The 20,187-nt window shown below is 48.1% G+C and overlaps 1 protein-coding gene and 1 long non-coding RNA gene across 3 annotated transcripts; both read left to right on the top strand.

Moving 5' to 3' along the window:
* The first annotated feature begins 191 nt into the window (after window positions 1–191).
* TSEN34 (tRNA splicing endonuclease subunit 34) lies at window positions 192–6,216 on the top strand. Of its 2 annotated transcripts, none has more exons than XM_058708686.1 (5): window positions 192–309; window positions 1,040–1,286; window positions 1,537–1,798; window positions 1,949–2,206; window positions 5,720–6,216. In XM_058708686.1, exons 2-5 carry the CDS (start codon window positions 1,044–1,046, stop codon window positions 5,905–5,907), a joined length of 951 nt encoding a protein of 316 aa, XP_058564669.1. In that variant the 5' UTR covers window positions 192–309; window positions 1,040–1,043; the 3' UTR covers window positions 5,908–6,216. The 2 variants fall into 2 exon arrangements, with proteins under 2 accessions (XP_058564669.1, XP_058564668.1); XM_058708685.1 differs by having other exon boundaries at window positions 243–369.
* A 4,472-nt stretch (window positions 6,217–10,688) lies between these two features.
* On the top strand, window positions 10,689–19,153 carry LOC131500014 (uncharacterized). The gene is made up of 2 exons (XR_009256140.1): window positions 10,689–10,824; window positions 15,961–19,153. It is a non-coding gene; the product is annotated as an uncharacterized LOC131500014 (long non-coding RNA).
* Window positions 19,154–20,187: the final 1,034 nt, after the last annotated feature.

Here is a 20,187-nt window from a genome sequence, read left to right as displayed (position 1 = left end):
GGAGGGGGCGGGGCCGGGGGATGACGTCACCATAGGGCGGGGCCAGGGTAATAAGCCTCTCTTTCTCTAGTGGCGGAACCCTAGCGGCGGGGACGTTCCCTTCGAGAGGGCGGGGCCAAGGTGTTCCACTCTATGAGGAAGGCGGGGCTACGGCGCCGCTGGGGGCGGATCCCAGACTTCCCGCTTCGCTGAGGTGGCGGTGTGACGAAATTGACGCAGGGGGTCGGGATGCGGAGGGGTGGAGGAAGCTGCGCGTGGCGCGCTACGTAGGGGGTGGCTCCGCCGGGACTGCGAGTTGGTGTTTACGAGGTGACTAACTGGTTCTGTCAGAGGACGGTGCCGCATTCTGAGGGGAGCGCTCACGAGGGGGTGAGCCCGCCCGGACGGAGAACGGACCGTGGTGCCCAGGGGGAGGGGCTTCCGGCCGCGGGATTCGCTCAGTGGGGCGGGTACTCCCCAACTGGGAGTGCTTGAGGCCGGAGGGGGCGGGGCCTGGCCGCGGGGTTGACGGGAGCCGAGGATGCCCGATCGCGGGACCGCTGCGTTCGGGAGGGGGCGGGGCTGCGAGTTCGGCCGAGTCGAGGCGGTCCGAATGCCCGAAATCTGGCGCCGGGCGGGGGCGGGCCTTCTGCCGTGGGCGTCCGACCCAGTGCGAGGAGGCCCGGAGGCCGCGCCTCGGGGCTTCGGAAGGGGGCGGGCCCGAGTTCCGAGCCACCCGAAGGGGGCGTGGCCCTGCACTAGCGGAGGCTTGTCTCGGAGCCTGAAGGCGAGATGGCCGGGACGCCGACCACGGGGTTCTGGGGGCCCCAGCGACTCGGCTGAGGGCGGGGTCTTGTCTCGGCGGCCCCGGGGCCTGGCGGGATCGCTGAGGGGGCGGGGCTCGGCCTGGAGACTCAGCAGGTGGCAAAGGCTGCCTTGACGAGGCCCCACCCCCGAGGCTCAGGGGCGGGGCCCCGCTGAACCCCCGCCCCCTCACTCCCCACCCCTAAGCGGTGGGAGCGCTAAGTCGGTGACCTTTGTGTCCCCCTGGCTCCCGCAGGAGGATGCTGGTGGTGGAGGTGGCGAACGGCCGCTCCCTGGTATGGGGGGCCGAAGCGGTGCAGGCACTGCGGGAGCGTCTGGGAGTGGGGGGCCGCACGGTGGGCGCCCTGCCCCGCGGGCCCCGCCAGAACTCGCGCCTGGGCCTCCCGCTGCTGCTGATGCCCGAGGAGGCGCGGCTCCTGGCCGAGATCGGTGCCGTGACCCTGGTCAGCGCCCCGCGCCCGGATCCACGCCAACACAGCCTGGTAAGGGGTGGGCCGGGGGCGCGAACGCCCTGGACCTGCCGAAGTACAGGCAGGACACCTGGACTCCGCGGGTTCGGTCCCTAAGGTGGGAGGGGTCAGGGCGTCCTCGATTCTGGAAGAATGTGGGTGCAGGAGATTGGCATCCCCGAGTTCGGGCTTTGAGGTTGGGAGGGGTCAGGGGGTCAGGATACCTGGCTTTCTAAAGCGGGATATACTTGGATCCTGGGATTCTCGCTGATTTACTTGTCAGGCTCTGGCATCCTTCAAACGCCAGCAAGAGCAAGACTTCCAGGAGCAAAGCGCCCTGGCAGCCGAGGCCCGTGAGACTCGTCGTCAGGAGCTCCTAGAGAAGATTGCAGAGGGCCAGGCTGCGAAGAAGCAGAGGCTGGAACAGGAATCAGGGAGCAGCGGGAGCCAGGAGGCCGGTGGGAGCCAGGAGGCGGGTGGGAACCAAGCTCCCGCGGAGAATGAGGCCAGTGCCAGCCAGGCTTCTGGAGAGCACGAGGACGCAGGTGAGGCTGAGACTTGGAGTCCAGGGACCAGGGGAAGGGAGGGAGAGGTCTTTTGGGAATCCTGGCTGGAATCCCGGCCTGGGACTCCCTGGAGGATGAAAAGACGTCGTCCTTGAATTCACCCAGTTCTCTTGGATTCACCTCCCCCAGGTTCCTCTTCTCCCCAGCCAGGGCCTTCAGATGGGGTGGCCCCCTTGCCCAGGTCTGCCCTGCTGGTCCAGTTGGCCACTGCTAGGCCCCGACCCATCAAGGCTAGACCCCTGGATTGGCGCGTCCAGTCCAAAGACTGGCCCCATGCTGGCCGTCCTCTCCATGAACTTCGCTACAGCATCTACAGAGACCTGTGGGAGCGAGGCTTCTTCCTCAGTGCTGCTGGCAAGTTTGGGGGTGACTTCCTGGTCTATCCTGGTGAGTTTGGGTGGGGACCTCCAGTTGTGGCCCCTTTTTTCACAACCCCTCCACAGTCCGCATGTTTCCTTTTTGCCTTTTCTCAGCGTCTGAAACCTGTGGAAGGACAGGAGACACTTGGGAACCCAAGCTCATTTGGAGGGCAGTTTAGTAAATTTCATTAAGCACTTACTTTGACCCCCAAATTTCACTTAGAGACACTTAGATATGTGCACAGAACATACAAGAAATCATCATCACAGGATCTTTTAAAGTAGTGAAATACTAGAAAACAAGCAGAATTAAAAAAAATTGTTTTTAATGTTCATTTTTGAGAGACAGCGCGCAAGTGGGGGCGGGGCAGAGACGGAGAAACAGAGTCTGAAGCAGGCTCCAGGCTCTGAGCTGTCAGTACAGAGCTCGACGTGGGGCTGGAACCCACGAACCTCGAGATCATGACCTGAGCTGAAGTTGGACGCTTAACCGACTGAGCCACCCAGGTGCCCCCAGAATGATTATGAATGGGTTAGCAGTTAAACACTGGTGCTAGTCGTCAGAGTAACGTAGGTCCATGTGCATTTATGAAAAGATGACCAAAGGGGGAGAAAAAGAACCACTTGTCAAAAACGTGTATGGTAAAATACTCTATATTTTATGTTATCGTGCAGTCTTATGCACGTTATTTAAGTAGCATTAAAAATTACGGCTCCAGTGAAAGAATGTGGACAGAACTTAAGATAAAACGGTGTGAGTAGATGAAGAGAATCCTATCAAACAAGTGGAAAAAGGTGTGCAAACACGGACTCCAGCCCAAGTGCAGTGGTTTCCTCTGGGAGGGAATTTGCATCAGGTGTAGGAACAGGAGCGTTTTGCTGTATCAGTTAATTTTTGAATTTGTAGTAAGAGTGCCTTTATTGTGTAACTGAAAGGTTAAGAAAAATAAGTCTGCAGGAAAATCAACCTCTTTGTTCCTCCTGAGAATGTAGAAAGATAGAAGCACCTGGTAAGTAGTCAGGTCTTAGCTGTTCACTGGAGACCGACCGGGGTGTCTGAGGTGAGGCGAGGGCCTGCGTCTCTTCTGAGACTGAACACGTAACTAAGGGACTGGCTTAGGAACCCAGGACAGTGTGCCTGCCCTGTGCTCTGCAGATAACCACACTTTGATTACTTTGCTGCTGCTGCTGCTGCTGTGTGTGTGTGTGTGTGTGTGTGTGTGTGTGTGTGTGTGTGTGACTCCCGCATGTAAGAGATTATTTTGGTTTTGAAAATGAATAGTCAGTTCACTAATCATATGAATGCTAATACCCAGTTCTTTTTGAAGCTTCCAGTTCAATTTATAAATCTTTTCAGTCTAGCAGATTTTAAGGGGACTCTTAGTCTAAGTTTGATCCCACTTGTAAAAGGAGTTAAGTAATTTTCAATGTGATAAGCTGCATTTTATTTTTTTTTTTTTTTTTTTTTTTTTCAACGTTTTTAATTTATTTTTGGGACAGAGAGAGACAGAGCATGAACGGGGGAGGGGCAGAGAGAGAGGGAGACACAGAATCGGAAACAGGCTCCAGGCTCCGAGCCATCAGCCCAGAGCCTGACGCGGGGCTCGAACTCACGGACCGCGAGATCGTGACCTGGCTGAAGTCGGACGCTTAACCGACTGCGCCACCCAGGCGCCCCGATAAGCTGCATTTTAAATTTTAATATATTTTCCTTTTTAAGGAAAATGGTTTTCCTGGTTATAGAACTTGCCGCTAATTCAGATCTAAAAAACTACAAATGGGGTGCTTTTTAAGTTTATATGTTCTAATGCTGTTAATACACTTACAAAATTTCAGGTTAAAAATTTGACTCGGGGCGCCTGGGTGGCGCAGTCGGTTAAGCGTCCAACTTTAGCCAGGTCACGATCTCACGGTCTGTGAGTTCGAGCCCCGCGTCAGGCTCTGGGCTGATGGCTCAGAGCCTGGACCCTGTTTCCGATTCTGTGTCTCCCTCTCTCTCTGTCCCTCCCCCGTTCATGCTCTGTCTCTCTCTGTCCCAAAAATAAATAAACGTTGAAAAAAAAAAAAAAAAAAAATTAAAAAAAAAAAAAAAAAAAAGTTTGACTCCACCAATAACTCAATCACACATTTGAAACTGAATCACAAGACTGGCCTGTTAGCTCTAGTGGATCAATATTTTTAAAATGATACATACTCAGTGTATGAAATATACGTGGAATCCTTGTTCCCTGAAGATTAATAGTCAAGGTCTGGATCCCTTAAATATATTTAAACATTTATTTATCTTGAGAGAGACAGAGCGCAAGCAGATGAGGGGTAGAGAGAGACACACAGAATCTGAAGCAGGCTCCAGGCTCTGAGCACAGAGCCTGACGTGGGGCTCAAACCCACGAACCGCGAGACCGTGACCTGAGCCGAAGTTGGATGTTTGCCCAACTGAGCCACCGAGGCGCCCCTTAAATATTTCTAACAGTAAATCCTCCTGAACTGTAACGACAGTAAGCCTCTAAGAACAGTTTTGGGGTAACTTCTCAAGTCTTTGATGCTTCCTTCTCAGCAGGTGTCATACCAGCCAGAGAGATGCCTGGCTCCTGGCCGGGTTCTTGCTGGAGGCCCAGCTGCCAGCCTGGGCCTTGTTTTCCTGTTGCCATGACACTCCCCTGTCAGATGGGATGTCTCGTAGCCTTGCTCTTGGAGACTTCCATTACCTACCACTTAATCTTCTGCGTCGTGCCCCACTGGTTCCTAGTCTGCTCAATCACATTTATCTAATCCAAGGGCACACTGCAGCCCCCATCAAATGCGGCCCACCAGTTTTTAAAGAGAAAGTTACTGGGACGCAGGCTGATGCATTTATTTACGTATGGTCTGTGGCTTCTGCTGTGCTACAGGAGTGAGGTGTGTACTTGTAACATGACCCACAAAACAATATTTACTGTGTGGCCCTTTGCTGTATTAACTCCGTTATCCCATCTATTCATTACTCCGTCCCGTTGTAAATTCTTTTTTTCTTTTAGTCTCTTGGAGTCACTTGTCCCTGGACATTGATGTGATGTCCTGTGTGTTCCTCACGGCTTTCCCTGACTTTGTGGTCCTGGTTCTTACATCACGACAGTGACATATTCAGTTACTTGTTCGGTTTGTCGTTTAAGGACGATTATGCTGTTGGTGTGTGGCAGCTTCCTGCCCCTGTCCCACTGTATCATTGGCTTTTCCAAGTTGGTACACCGTTTCGATTTTAAAGGCTGTATGCTATCCAGTCTTACTGAGAGACCCTGAATTTAACAAGTCTGCGGCTTGGTTTTTTCTGTTTCTTAGCAGTTGTAAATGATAACAGGGTGAAGAGCTTTATTCGGCATTTTAGGGGTGCTATCCTTGTAAGAAAAAAATTCCACGAGTGGAATTGCTGGGTCCAAGAATAGCTATTTTTAAATATTCATAGCGATTACAAAGATGGTTCCCATGTCCTACCTATGGACATTCCAGCGTCTTCCGGCCCTCTGCCCCTGGAAATTGCCACATGTCTCTCTCTCTCACCCAGGTGACCCACTTCGTTTCCACGCCCATTACATTGCTCAGTGCTGGGCTCCTGGGGACCCCATTCCACTCCAGGACCTGGTTTCTGCCGGCCGCCTGGGAACCAGCGTCAAAAAGACGCTGCTCCTGTGTTCTCCTCAGCCTGACGGTAAGGTGGTCTACACCTCCCTGCAGTGGGCCAGCCTGCAGTGAACGCCAGAGACCTAGGGGGACGTGGCTGCATCTGTGGAAAGAGCCTTTCTAGATGGTCCCATGCTCACATCTGCGCGGGAGGCCTCGACACCCTCCTCCCTCTCTCTGCGGTTAAGTTTTGAGTCCGGATTTATAAACACTACACCTTCTTACTTCCCTCCCTGTTTCAAAGCACTTATTGGCTGCGATGTTTTTGTAGTTACCTGTTTCCAAACTGTGAGCTTCTTGAGGGTGAAGACTGGGTTTGATTCATGTCTGTTTTCTACCGGGCACAGGTCCCAACAGGTCCCAGTAAACTTGTTGAATAAACATGGAGTCTGTGATTTCAATCCCGACGGCAATCCTGGGAAGCGTGGGCCTTTGCATTTGTTTAAGCCGGCGAGGGAAAGGCCTGAAGGAGGTCACACATCTAGGAGGTATCCAGCAGGCTGACATTTAAAACTTGGTCCTGCTGATTGCAGAGTCTGAACTCTGTCCACCGCACTGAACCTCCTTTTGAAAAGATTGTCACGGAACATTTCAGATGCGTACAAAGGCATAAATTAAATAATGCCTATACACCTGCAGAAAAGAAGGACGTGAGTTCACAATTTCATGACAGGAGTTAGGGGAGGGAAGGGGAGTGTCCAGAAGGGCACTTGAGGCTTGGGGAATGCTGGAGGTGGTCTTTTTCTTGACCTGGGTGGTGTTTATTCAGGTGTATAGAATTATTTTTAGAATTATTTTTACCCTACACCTATACTTTTTTTTTTTAATTTAAAAAAAATTTTTTTTAAATACTTATTTTTAAGAGAGACAGATCGCGAGCCAGGGAGGGGCAGAGAGAGAGGGAGACACAGAATCCGAAACAGCTCCAGGTTCTGAGCTGTCAGTACAGAGCCCAAGGTGGGGTTCAAACCCAGAAGCCATGAGATCATGGTCTGAGCTGGAGTCGGATGTTTAACCCACTGAGCCACTCAGGGACTCCCCCCTCTTTTTTTCCCTTAATTTTAACGTTTATTTATTATTGAGAAACAGAGAGAGACAAAGCATGAGCGTGGGAGGGACAGAGAGAAGGGGAGACATAGAATCTGAAGCAGGCTCCGAGTCGTCAGCACAGAGCCAGACATGGGGCTTGAACTCACAAACCGCGAGATCGTGACCTGAGTCAAAGCTGGACACTTAACCAACTGAGCCACCCAGGTGCCTGTTTTCTTCTAATTTTAGAGAGAGTATGTGTGCAATTGTTGGGGGAGGAGAAGCAGAGAGAGACAGAGAATCCTAAGCAGGCTCCACACTTGGTGCAGAGCCTGACGTGGGGCTTGACTCCACGACCCTGGGACCATGAGTTGAGCCAAATTCAAGAGTCAGATGCCCAACTGACTAAGCCACCCAGGTGCTCCCAAATTCTTTTTTATTTTTTTTATTAAAAAAATTTTTGTTTTTAATCTTTATTTTTGAGAGAGACAGAGACAGAATGCAAGTGGGTTGGGGCAGAGAGAGAGGGAGGCACAGAATTTGAAGCAGGCTCCAGGCTCTGAGCTGTCAGCACAGAGCCCGACACGGGGCTTGAACTCACAGACCGTGAGATCATGACCTGAGCCGAAGTCGGTCACTCAACCGACTGAGCCACCCCGGGTGCCCCTAGGTATATTTTATTTTATTCTTTATTTTTTTTAATTTTTTTTTTCAACGTTTTTTATTTATTTTTGGGACAGAGAGAGACAGAGCACGAACGGGGGAGGGGCAGAGAGAGAGGGAGACACAGAATCGGAAACAGGCTCCAGGCTCCGAGCCATCAGCCCAGAGCCCGACGCGGGGCTCGAACTCACGCACCGCGAGATCGTGACCTGGCTGAAGTCGGACGCTTAACTGACTGCGCCACCCAGGCGCCCCCCTAGGTATATTTTAAATGTATAGTTTTGTCAAATAGATTTCGTTACTGAAGTCTAGTCTCATGGTTAATGATCCTGGGGCTGAAAGTCTGTTTCTCTAGTTTCTCAGTCTGTGCCCCCAATTTCTTCTTTCTCTCCTACCCTTCACAGTAAACACATTTGCTAGAACCACAACTGCCAGTAATCTTAGATTAATTTAAAACAGGACACTAACCCCAGCCTGGTTAACGCTTTCTTTGTGCCTCTTTGCTAACTGGCTTGTAAATATCTTCTCCAGGCTCTCTCTTCTCTCCAACAAAGTACTTAGTTGACTCAGTACTCAGTACCTATGTCTTCTCTCAAAAATTCCTCACTAAAAACCATGTGGATGCCTGGCTGGCCCATTCGGTAGACTCTTGATCTCAGGGTCGTGAGTTTGAGCCCCATGTTGGGCCTAGAGCTTGCTTAAACAAAATTTGTAAGGACATCCACATGCAAAAACCAAACAAAAAATCCAGATATGGACCTCATACCCTTTACAGACATTAACTCAAAATAGATCATAGACCTCAATATAAAATGCAGAGCTAGACCGCTTGTGGGAGGTAATGAGAAAACGTAGATGACCGTGGGTGTGGCAGTGATATTCCAGACACAACACCAAAGGTGTGCCCGATGAAAGAATTGATAAGCTGGACTTCATTACAATGAAAAACGGAGAAAGTCCTGTCCAAGACAGCTGATAAAGGACTGTCGTCCAAAATATTTTGTAGCTCTTACAAGTCAACAATGAGAAACAATCTGCCCAAAAAACAAATCAACCGGAGGCCCTAACGGACACCTCACTGAAGGCGTCCCGCAGCTGGCAAGCAAGCACGTGAGAAGGTGCCCCACGCCCTGTGCCATCTGAGCCGTGCAGAGTCAAGCAACAATGAGATACCGCTACATGCCTGTGTGAAGGGCGGAAATCCAGAACAGCGACACCACCGAGTGCTGACGAGGCGTGGAGCGCCAGGACCTCTGGTTCACGGCTGGCTGGTAGGGAACAGGGTGGCACAGCCACTTGGGAGGATGGTGTGGAGAGTTTTCACAAAACTTGAGTGTACCCTCACCATCCGCAGTGGGTGCCACTGTCCCCAGCAGTGATGCTCCTTGGATTTACCTAGAGGAGTCCGACATTTATGACCCCACAAAACCTGCACGTGCATGTTCTTAGTGCGGCGTCATTCACAACTGCCGACACTCGGGCGCAACCGAGGTCCTTTGTAGATGAATGAAAAATACACTGTGGTCCTTCCAGATGATGGAATGCTATTCAGTGCTAAAGAGAGCCGAAATGTGAAGCCACAAAAATACATAGAGGATCCTTTCTTTTTTTAAGTTTATTTATTTTGGGAGAGGGAGAGACAGATGGAAAGAGACCCAAAGCAGGCTCTGTGCTCTCAGCGAGCTCACAAACTGTGAGATCACGACCTGAGCTGAAATCAAGAGTCGGAGGCTTAAGTGACTGAGCCCCCCAAGGCGCTCCCATGGAGGACCCTTAAATGCACACTCCTAAGTGAGAGAAGCCAGTCTGAAAAGGCTGCATGCCATACGATTCCAACTGTATGACTTTGTGGAGAAGACAAAACTGGAGACTGAAAAGATGAGTGGCTGATGGGTTGGGGAGGAGGGATGAACAGGGGAAGCAAAGAGAAGTTTTAGGCCCGTGAAACTACTCTGTGAGACCAAAACGTTGGATATATATCATTATCTGTCCAAACCCACAGAAGGCACAGCACCACGAGTGACCCCTGATGTTTACGGCCTCGGTGCTAATGACGTGTTGTGTGGGCTCATCGGTGGTAACAAATGTACCCTCTGGCAGGGGATGTTGAGGATGGGAGAGGCAGGCTGTGCATGAGTGGGGGCAGGGGGCACACTCCTCTGTACCTTTGCTTCGAACCTAAAACTGGTCTAAGAAAAACCTCTATAGGTGCTACCTTCCAAACGCTGTAGACCCAATCTGACCACTTCACCTTCACGGCCAACACGTTGGCAAAGGCAACGATCCACCCTTGCCCCTCTGTCATGGGTTTTCTTTTTTTTTTTTTTTTTTTTTTTTTTAACGTTTATTTATTTTTTGAGACAGAGAGAGACAGAGCATGAACGGGGGAGGGGCAGAGAGAGAGGGAGACACAGAATCGGAAACAGGCTCCAGGCTCCGAGCCATCAGCCCAGAGCCTGACGCGGGGCTCGAACTCACGGACCGCGAGATCGTGACCTGGCTGAAGTCGGATGCTCAACTGACTGAGCCATCCAGGCGCCCCTGTCATCGGTTTTCAACAGCATGGCTGGCGGCTGGTGTAATTGGGTCAATAGGTGGGTCTGATGTGTCCCTCCCCTTTAGAACTCTCCAGTAATTTCCATCGCAAAGTCAAAGCAAAGGCCCTACGGTGCACGTTCTCCGTCCCCATCCGTGCCCCCCTCCTTGCTTATGCTGCTCCGTCCACGCGGGCTCCCATGACTCTACCGGGGATGCTCTTCCTCTGGTAGCCACATAGTCTTGTCCCCCACTGCCCGCTGGCCTTTCCTTCCATGTCACCTTCTCAGGCCTTCCATGGTAACCTGACCCAAAAATTGAACACCCCTCCTGTATGCCCCTTCTTTCTTGATTTATTTGCCTCACCATGATCACTGGTGTGATTTATAATGAGAAATACACATTTGGTCTTCAGCCCCATTCCTGGCACAGTCCCCCTAAAACCCTTGCAGTTTCTTAAGAGCAACAAAGGTGTCTTGATATTTCTAACACAGCCCTTTCAACCACACCTGGGTTTATATTGATGAAGTGGCCTCCAGGGAAGAGAGAGTGGCTGAAAGTTGGGTTGCTCACAAATTGCCAGCAATTTAATTAATCGTGCCCATGTAATGAAGCCACCATAAAAATGCCAAAGGATGGGATCGGAGAGGTTCCGAGAGAGCGGCGTACCTGGAGGGTGCACGGAGGCCCCACATCCTATCCTCACACCTGGCCGACGCGTCTCCATTACATTACATTCTTCTGTAATGAAACAGTGATCGGGTAAGTAACATGTTCCTCTGAGTTCTGTGAGCCGCTCTAGCAAATTAGTGAACTGGAGGAGGGGGTTGTGAGAAACATCAATCATTGATGACGCATACATAGAGTTATGCATATATTTAACTTTTTTTAAGTTAACGTTTTTAAATTATTTATTTAACTTTATTTTATTTATTTTGAGAGAGAGAGAGAGAGAGCACGTGCAAGCAGGGGACGGGCAGAGAGAGAGGGAGAGGGAGAATCTCAAATTCCAAGCCGGCTTCTCACTGCCAGTGGGAAGCCCAATGTGCGGCCCGATCCCACGAAACATAAGGTCATGACCTGAGCCAAGAGTCAGATCCTGGACCGACTGAACCACCCAGGCACCCCCGTTATTCATACATTTAACAATTTAGTGACTATTAACTATAGTTGAGCCTCTCCTAAGACACTGATCACTAGGAAAGATGAGGCCTCTGCCCTCCTACAGCTTTTTCGTCTGGGAGCTACTCTTTAAACAAGAAAGTAAAAATGAACAAGGGAGCCTGAAAGACAGCAATACATGGTGAGGGTAACAACAATGATGCTGACAGTGCTTTCCTTGCGCGGCCATTGCCCTCAGCACTCTGTGTGGACTGTCTCATCAGTCCTCACCGCGACCCCATGAGGTAGGCCCCGCCAACACCCCCATTTCACAGGGGAGGAAGCTGAGGCAGGGAACGGTTGCAAAACTTGTCCAGGGGATTTTAGCGAGCAAGGGGTTGCAGGACTTTCGTCCACGGGTCTGGCTAGAGTGGAGCCGCCTCTCAGAGGAGGGGGCACTGCCCGCTGGGAGCATAGGGCCGGACCGTCTCAGCTCCAGCCTTGGCCTGACCTCCTTTGTTGAGAGACTGCACGGCAAACGGATGGCCAGACCATACATGAGATAGAATTCTGACCCACAGCCTGTGGCCACCTGCCCAGAAGGCCTGCCTGCAAGCTCTAGTAGCCGTGCAGGAAGCCAGACGATAACCCTGTAACAATCGCTCCAAAATAGCCAGGGCCTGAGGAGTGACCACCAGCTCCCCTAATCTGTGTCCCTGACTCTAATTTAGGACCGACAAGAGACAGGCAAATATGCTCCCCTAACCACTAAGGTAGGACAGTGACTTGCAGTGAGCCTGCCTCAGCTCCCCTGGGCCCACAGGCTCCGGGCAGGGGGCACCTGCTTTCCTCGGTCTGCACTTTGAGATTTCCCACTCCTCCGCCTGCCTTTGTGTTTTGGCCACAGTGGCCATTGTTTCTTCTCCTTTGCCTGGTCTTTGCTGGTTTCCACATCGTGTAATCTTGGGCAAGCTTGGTGCCTCAGATCTGCCTCTGCACAACAGGTCTAATGACTGTACTAGTGACTCCTTGTCATGAGGGAGGGCAGCTTTCCTGGCGGGTCTCCTGAAGCAGTGCTGGAGACTAAGTACGTGAATACCTGTGGGGACTAAGTACGTGAATGTATGTGGGGACTAAATACGTCAACACATGTGGGGACCAAGTACGTCAATGCATGTGGAGACTAAGTACGTCAATGCATGCATACTTCTAATGGTGATCAGTGCACCACTGGCGTGAATGGCGTTTCTCCAGACGGGAAGGGGCTGGAGGAAAGACAGGCACTCTCCCTTCATGGCGCTCCACACATGGCGCTCTGAGTTTTCTACAGACTGAAGGTTTGGGCAACCCTGCGTCAAGCAGATATACTGCTGCCATTTTCCCAACAGCATTTGCTCACTTCGTGTCTCTGGGTCACATTTTGGTAATTAGCCCAGTATTTCAAGCTTTATCATGATTATTATATTTGTGATGGTGATGGGTGAGCAGTGATCTTTGAGGTTCCCATTGTCATTGTTGTGTGCCACGAACCACACCCTCATAAGAGGGAAAACTTAATAAATGTTGTGTGTGTTCCAACTGCTCCACTGGCCAGCCGTTCCCCATCTCTCTCCCTCTCCATGGGCCTCCCTGTTCCCAAAGACACAACAGTGGTGAGATAGGGCCCATTAATACCCCTACAGTGGCTCCAGGTGTCCAAGTGACAGGAAGAGTCCTACGTCTCTCCCTTTAAATTAGAAGAAACGAGAAGTGCTTGAGTTCAATGGGGAAGGCAGGTCAAAGGCCAAGACGGCCAGAAGCTAGGCCTGTGCTGCCAGACAGCCCCGCTGTAAACGCAAAGGAGCAATTCGTGAAGGATGTTGGAAGTGCTACTCCAGAGCAAGGCCCTGACTCCCCTCGATGCTGTGAATGCTGAGAGAGGTGGGGGAGGCGGCAGAAGACCAGTCTGAAGCTGGCAGAGGTGCTTCAGGAGACTGAAGGAAAGAAGGCATCTCCATGACATCAGGTGCAAGGTGAGGCAGCAAGTGCTGTCGCTGAGATCACTTGTGAAGGTGGTTACACCAAACAACAGATTTCCAGTGTAGACGAAACAGCCTCCTACTGGAAGAAGATGCCACATAGGACTCTCATCGCCAGACAGGGCAAGTCAAGGCCTGGCTTCAAAGCTTCGGAGGACAGCCCAACTCCTGTTAGGGGCTAACGCAGCTGCTGACTTTAAGTGGAAGTCAGAGCTCAGTGACCACTCTGAAAATCCCAGAGCCCTTAAGAATGTTGCTCCATAAACAGAGCGGCAAAGCCTGGATGACAGCACATCTGTCTACAACGGGGTTACTGAATATTTTAAGCCCACTGTGGAGACCTACCGCTCAGGGAAAAAAAATCCTTTAAAATATGACTGTTCCCTGACAATGTACCCGGTCACCCAAGAGCTCTGGTGGGGATGCACAATGAGAGGAACGCTGTTTTCATGCCTGCAGACACAGCACGCATCCTGCCGCCCGTGGATCAAGGAGTAATTTCAACTTTCAAGTCTTAGCAATAAAGACATACATTTCGTAAGCATAGAGCTGCCATAGACAGTGATTCCTCTGATGGATCTGGGCGAAGTCAGCTGAAAACCTTCTGGAAAAGACTCAGCATTCTAGATGCCACAAGGGACATTCGCGATTCATGGGAAGAGGTCAACATACCCACATCAACAGGAGTTTGGAAGAAGTTGATTACGACCCTCACGGGTGACGTTGAGGGGTTCAAGACTTCGGTGGAGGACATAACTGCAGATGTGGTGGAAACAGCAAGAGAAGCTCAATTAGAAGTGGAGCCTGAAGAAGACATTGCATTGCAACGCTCTCGTGCCAAAACTTTGATGGATGAGGACTCACTCCTGAAGGATGAGCAAAGAAAGCGGTTTCCTCAGGTGGAACTGACTCCTGGAGAAGACGCTGCGAATACTGTAGAAATGACAACAAAGGATTTAGAACCTCACGCAAACTTAGTAAAGCAGCGGGATTTGAAAGAATGGACTCCCATTTCGGAAGAAGTCTACTGTGGGTAAAATAGTATGAAACCTGCTACAGAGAAACTGTGACAGGAAGAGTCAACTGTTGTGGAAAACTTCCCTGTTGTCATCTTGAAGAGATTGACACAGCCACCCCGTCTCCAGCAACCACCACCCTGACCAGTCAGCAGCTACCAACATGGAGGCAAGACCCTCCGTCAGCAGAAGGGTTATGACTCGCTATAAGTTCAGCTGATGGTTAACATTTGTTAGCAACAAAGCATTTTTAATTTTGTTAATGTTTATTATTTTTGAGAGAGAGAGAGAGAGAGAGAGAGACAGAGCACGACTGGGGGAGGGGTAGAGAGAGAGGGAGAGACAGTATCCAAAGCAGGCTCCAGGCTCCGAGCTGTCAGCACGGAGCCCGATGTGGGGCTTGAACTCACGAACCGCGAGATCGTAACCTGAGCCGAAGTCAGATGCTTAACCGACTGAGCCACCCAGGTGCCCCAGCAATAAAGTATTTTTAAATTAAGGTATGTACATTGGTTTTTTAGACATAATGCACACCTGATAGGCTAGAGTCTATCATAAACACAACTTTTTCATATCCACCAGGACCCCCATGGCCATGTCCATGACCTGCCCGATCTTGCTGCTAGGAGTAGGTGTGTGTGTCGGGATGCTGTGTGACCCTTCTGCCGAGCCCGAATGAGCTTTGGGCTCATGTCAACACATCACCCACACAAGGCAGCTAGGCACCATTTAAAAAGCTGCTTCTGGGGGCACCTGGGTGGCTCGGTCGGTTAAGCGTCCGACTTCGGCTCAGGTCATGATCTCACGGTCCGTGGGTTCGAGCCCCGCGTCAGGCTCTGTGCTGACTGCTCAGAGCCTGGAGCCTGTTTCAGATTCTGTGTCTCCCTCTCTCTGTGACCCTCCCCCGTTCACGCTCTGTCTCTCTCTGTCTCAAATATAAATAAACGTAAAAATAAATAAATAAATAAATAAATAAATAAATAAATAAATAAAATAAAAGCTGCTTCTGGTGTCCACCACACAGTTTTGTACAAGAAAAATAAAGTGGTTTAAAGCTTCTTAAAAAAATGATAAAAAAAATACAAAAATAAAAAGCTGCCCCTGATCCCAATAGAAACTGTATGACTGACGAGAGACACGTGTGTGTACACAACTGGAAGTGTCCACGATGAGCTAGCTGTGGCCATTTCCACCCCTTCGTAAGTTTGCAACCCACTGTTGGGTGAGTGGTAGGCCTGTGGCCATGAAAAGGCCCAGAGGACACACCTACGCTCTCACAATGACGCCTCTCTTCGGGGGTCATCAACAGCTGCGTGGCCTGGCTTGTGTTGGGGCGGTGTGAGGTTTTGGAGTAGTGTTGCTCTACAGCTACACTGGTGGGACTCTGAAAAATGTCAGTGAGGGAAAATGCCCTTAGTGAGCAGGTATGTGAGTAATAAGCAGAATGAAACAGAATAATACACTTTTTGTGGAAAGAGATCTGGCTAGGTGTGATGTACACAGACTCCTGGATAGTAGCAAATGCCTCACCTCCATGGTCAGGGGACTGGAAGGAGCAGAATCAGGTAGGGAGGAGATAGGGATATCCAGGAAGGAGGCATGTGTATGCATAGATGTATAGGGGTGGGCACAAAGCACTTGGGTCTTTGAATCAGATATAAATGTCCCCAAGAGAGCTCCCTGTACACATGGTCCTTAATGGCCAAGAGGACAACGTGGCTTATTGGGCAGATGTCAGCCAGCCTCTGTTTTTCCTTTCCCAGTGTTTATGCAGGGGCCTATGGACAGGTGGCAGAAGACAGAGGGCACTTGGGAGTCTCATATTATGGTATGCCTTTCACCAAGAGTGACTGAACTACACACACTGCTCAACGTCCATCGCTTCAGCAGCGGAGACCGACACCAAGTCCTTAGTAGTGTTTCATTCCTATGGAAGCAAATCAGACAAGTGGTTGCAAGAGGATTTCATCCCCGGTGGAATGGACACTGATGGAGCCTAACTAGTGTGTGTGTGTGTGTGTGTGTGTGTGTGTGTGCACTGAGTTGTAAGATGTACCCCTTTAGGTGTGCAGTGTGTTCACCTTTGGCAAATGTAGAACTCATTTAAAAACCACCACCACAATCAATACTAAAACATTGCCATCACTCCTTAAAATTCCATGCTGAGTTTTTCGGTCAACCTGATGGAAGTAAACAGCAACCAGCTTTCCTTCTCTATGGGTTAGTCCTGCTCATTGTAGAACTTCGCAGGAATGAAATCATAAACGTGTGCTCTGTCACATCTGCACTCTTTTGTGCAGTATGTTCTGAAAAACTCATCCATTTTATTGATATCTTTTAAATTTTCATTCCTCTAATAATTATAGATGTTGAGCATTTTTCATGTGCTCATTGTTATTTATATATCTTCTTTGAGAAATGTCTGTTCAAATTGTTTTGCTCATATGGGGGGGTTTGTTATTATTTGTAAAAGTCCTTATTTGTTCTATATATAATCCTTTATCAGACATGCACACATACACACAGACTTTTCTTAGTCTTGGCTTGTTTCCATTATCAATTCTGTCTTTTGAAGAGCATACGTCTTTAGTTTTATGCAGTCCAAGAATCTTTTTTGGTTATTGTTTGTGCTTTTTGTTCCTCACTAACAAATCTTTGTCTAATCCAAAGTTGTAAAGATTTTTAAAAATGTTTTCTTTTTTTTCATTCTGATAACTTTCTTTTTTAAATTGTATTTATTTATATATTTTTAAAATTTACATCCAAATTAGTTAGCATATAGTGAAACAATGATTTCAGGAGTAGATTCCTTAATGCCCCTTGCCCATTTAGCCCACCCCCCCTCCCACAACCCCTCCAGCAACCCTTAGTTTGTTCTCCATATTTATGAGTCTCTTCTGTTTTGTCCCCCTCCCTGTTTTTATATTATTTTTGTTTCCCTTCCCTTATGTTCAGCTGTTTTGTTTCTTAAAGTCCTCATATGAGTGAACTCATATGATTTTTGTCTTTCTCTGACTAATTTCACTTAGCATAATACCCTCCAGTTCCATCCACATAGTTGCAAATGGCAAGATTTCATTCTTTTTGATTGCCGAGTAATACTCCACTGTATATATCTATATCTATATCTATATCTATATCTATATCTATATCTATATCTATATCTCACATCTTCTTTATCCATTCATCCATCGATGGACATTTGGGCTCTTTCCATACTTTGGCTATTGTTGATAGTGCTGCTATAAACATTGGGGTGCACGTGTCCCTTCGAAACAGCACACCTGTATCCCGTGGATGAATGCCTAGTAGTGCAATTGCTGGGTGGTAGGGTAGTTCTATTTTTAGTTTTTTGAGGAACCTCCATACTGTTTTCCACAGTGGCTGCACCAGCTTGCATTCCCCAAAATATTTTCTTTTAGATGCCTTATGGTTTTGACTTTTGCTATTAGGTCTTAGATCCGCTTCGTGTGAATTATTGTGTATGATGTGAGGTAAAGGTCTAGGTTCATTTTTTTTTTCCCAAAAAGGTATCTGGTTGTTCCAGCAACATTTGTTGAAGCTATTATCTTTTCCTCAATTTCCTCCTTTTTGTCACTTTGTTAAAAGTCAACCAATCAGACATGTTTACCTCTAGCATCTCTGTTGTTTCTTTTTTCCACCTTCCTATCTCTATGCAAATACCACACCATCCATTGCATTTGTTCCTTTCACAGAAAATCTTGGAGTAAAAAGATGTCCAATTTTATGCCTTTTCGGAATTGTTGTGCTATTATTGCTTTTTTTTTTTTTAAAGTTTATTTGTTTTGAGAGAGAAAGAGTGCATGAATGGGGGAGGGGCAGAGAGAGGGAGAGAGAGAGAAACCCAAGCAGGCTCCAAACTGTCAGCACAAAGCCCGATGAGGGGCTTGATCCCACGACCCTGGGATCACAATGTGAGCCAAAATCAAGTTGGACACTCAACCAACTGAGCCACCCAGGTGCCCCTATTATTGCTTTCATATTTCCACATACATGTTAGTATCAGCCTGTCAGCTGCTAAAACAGCTAGTTGGGATTTTTAAAAAATTATTTATTTAATTAAGTAATCCAACATGGGGCTGTAGTACATGACCCCGAGATCAAGAGTCACTTGCTCTTACGACTGAGTCAGCCAGGTGCCCCAGCTAGTTGGGGTTTTGATTTGGCTTGCATATCAGTTTAGAGAGACCTGATATCTTGACTATGTTGAGTCTTTTTTTTTTTTAATTTTAATTCCAGTTAGTTAACATACAGTGTAATATTAGTTTGTGTACAACATAGTGATTCAACAATTCCATACATCACCCAGTGCTCATCACAATAAGTGCACTCTTTAATCCCCATCCCTTATTTAACCTGTCCCCCCCCCCCACCTCCCCTCTGGTGACCATCAGTGTGTTCTCTATAGTTAAGAGTCTGTTTCTTGGTTTTCTTTTTTTTTCTCTTTGCTCTTTCATTTTGCTTCTTAAATTCCACATGAGTGAAATCAATTCTGACTTATTTTGCTTACCATTATACTCTGACTTATTTTGCTTAGCATTATACTCTTTGGTTCCATCTATGTCATTGCAAATGACAAGATTTCATTCTTTTTATGACAATGTTGAGTCTTTTGTTTGTTTATTTATATTTTAAGTAGGCTCCATACCCAACATGGGACTTGAACTCACAACCCCAAGATCAAGAGTTGTGTGCTCCACCAACTGAGCCAGCCAGGTACCCCCAATGTTGAGTCTTTCAATCAATAAATGTGGTATCTGTCTTTTTTTAGTTCTTTAATTTCTTTTAGCCAAGTATTATAGTTTTCAGTCTTCATATCTTACACATCTATACTTATGCCTACATGTGTATGCTTTTTGGAGCTATTATAATATTTTAATTTTGATTTCCAATTGTTCCTTGTTGATTTACAGAATAAAATTCAATTGATATTCCTTCCCCTTTAATCTGTATGCCTTTATTTCTTTCAGTTGTCTTACTGCTAGCCCGTTCTGAATAGAAGTTGTGAGACTATCAGTAATTTGTTTCACAGGGTAAAAGCATTCAGAATATTAGTTAAAGGCTTTTCATAGAACTTCTTCTTTTTTTTAAGTTTACTTATTTATTTTGAGAGAGAGTGAGTGGGTGCGAGCAGGGGAAGGGCAGAAAGAGAGGGAGAGAGAGAATCCCAAGCAGGCTCTGTGCTGTTAGTACAGAGCCTGATGTGGGGCTCAAAGTCACAAACTGTGAGATCATGACCTGAGCCTAAACCAAGAGTTGGACACTTAACCAACTGAGCCACCCAGGCATCCTGATTCTCTTCTTTTTTAAAAAAACTTTTATTTACTTGTTTTGAAAGAGAAAGGAGAACACCAGCGGGGGAGCAACAGAGAGAGAGGGAGAGAAAGAATCCCAAGCAGGCCCCATGCTGTCAGTGCAGAGCCCAATGTGGGGCTGTATCTCACTGTGAGATCAGATCTGGGCCAAAATCAAGAGTTGGACGCTAACCAACTGAGCCACCCAGGTGCCCCTGTTGATGTTCTTTATCTGATTAAGGAAGTTCCCTTCTAAGTGCATACAGCTGAGCATTTTATTTATCAAATCTTTGTGCATGCATTTATCATGATATTGTTGTTTTTGTTGTTAGTCTATTAACGCGATGGATTACCTTTATTGATTTTCAGATGTTCAACTAGCCTGTCATCTGAGAATACATCACACTTCGTCGTGATGCTAGGATCCTTTTCATATACTGTTGGCTTTTATTTATCAATATCTTGGTGAGGGTTTTAGCACTTATGTTTTTGAGGACTCCTGGTCTGCAGCTTTATTTCCTTGTACTGTCTTTTTCTGATTTGAGTTTGGAATAATGCTTGCTCACAATATTGTTCAAAGTTTTCCTTTCTTTTCTACTTCCTGGAAGAGATTGTGTAGAATTGTATTTTTCCCCCAAATGTTTGGTGGTGCATGCCAGTGAGAACATTGTGGCT

This window comes from Neofelis nebulosa, chromosome 17, assembly GCF_028018385.1.
Source record: "Neofelis nebulosa isolate mNeoNeb1 chromosome 17, mNeoNeb1.pri, whole genome shotgun sequence".
NCBI lineage: Eukaryota > Metazoa > Chordata > Mammalia > Carnivora > Felidae > Neofelis > Neofelis nebulosa.
This window is presented reverse-complemented; position numbering and strand designations above follow the sequence as displayed.

What these genes read in the sequence shown, in the direction of transcription:
- TSEN34 (XM_058708686.1), top strand. Translation starts at nt 1,044, where the DNA reads ATGCTGGTGGTGGAGGTGGCGAACGGCCGCTCCCTGGTATGGGGGGCC. An exon ending in ATCCACGCCAACACAGCCTG is followed by an intron (nt 1,287 to 1,536) that starts GTAAGGGGTGGG and finishes TTTACTTGTCAG; the next exon opens with GCTCTGGCATCCTTCAAACG. An exon ending in TGGAGAGCACGAGGACGCAG is followed by an intron (nt 1,799 to 1,948) that starts GTGAGGCTGAGA and finishes CACCTCCCCCAG; the next exon opens with GTTCCTCTTCTCCCCAGCCA.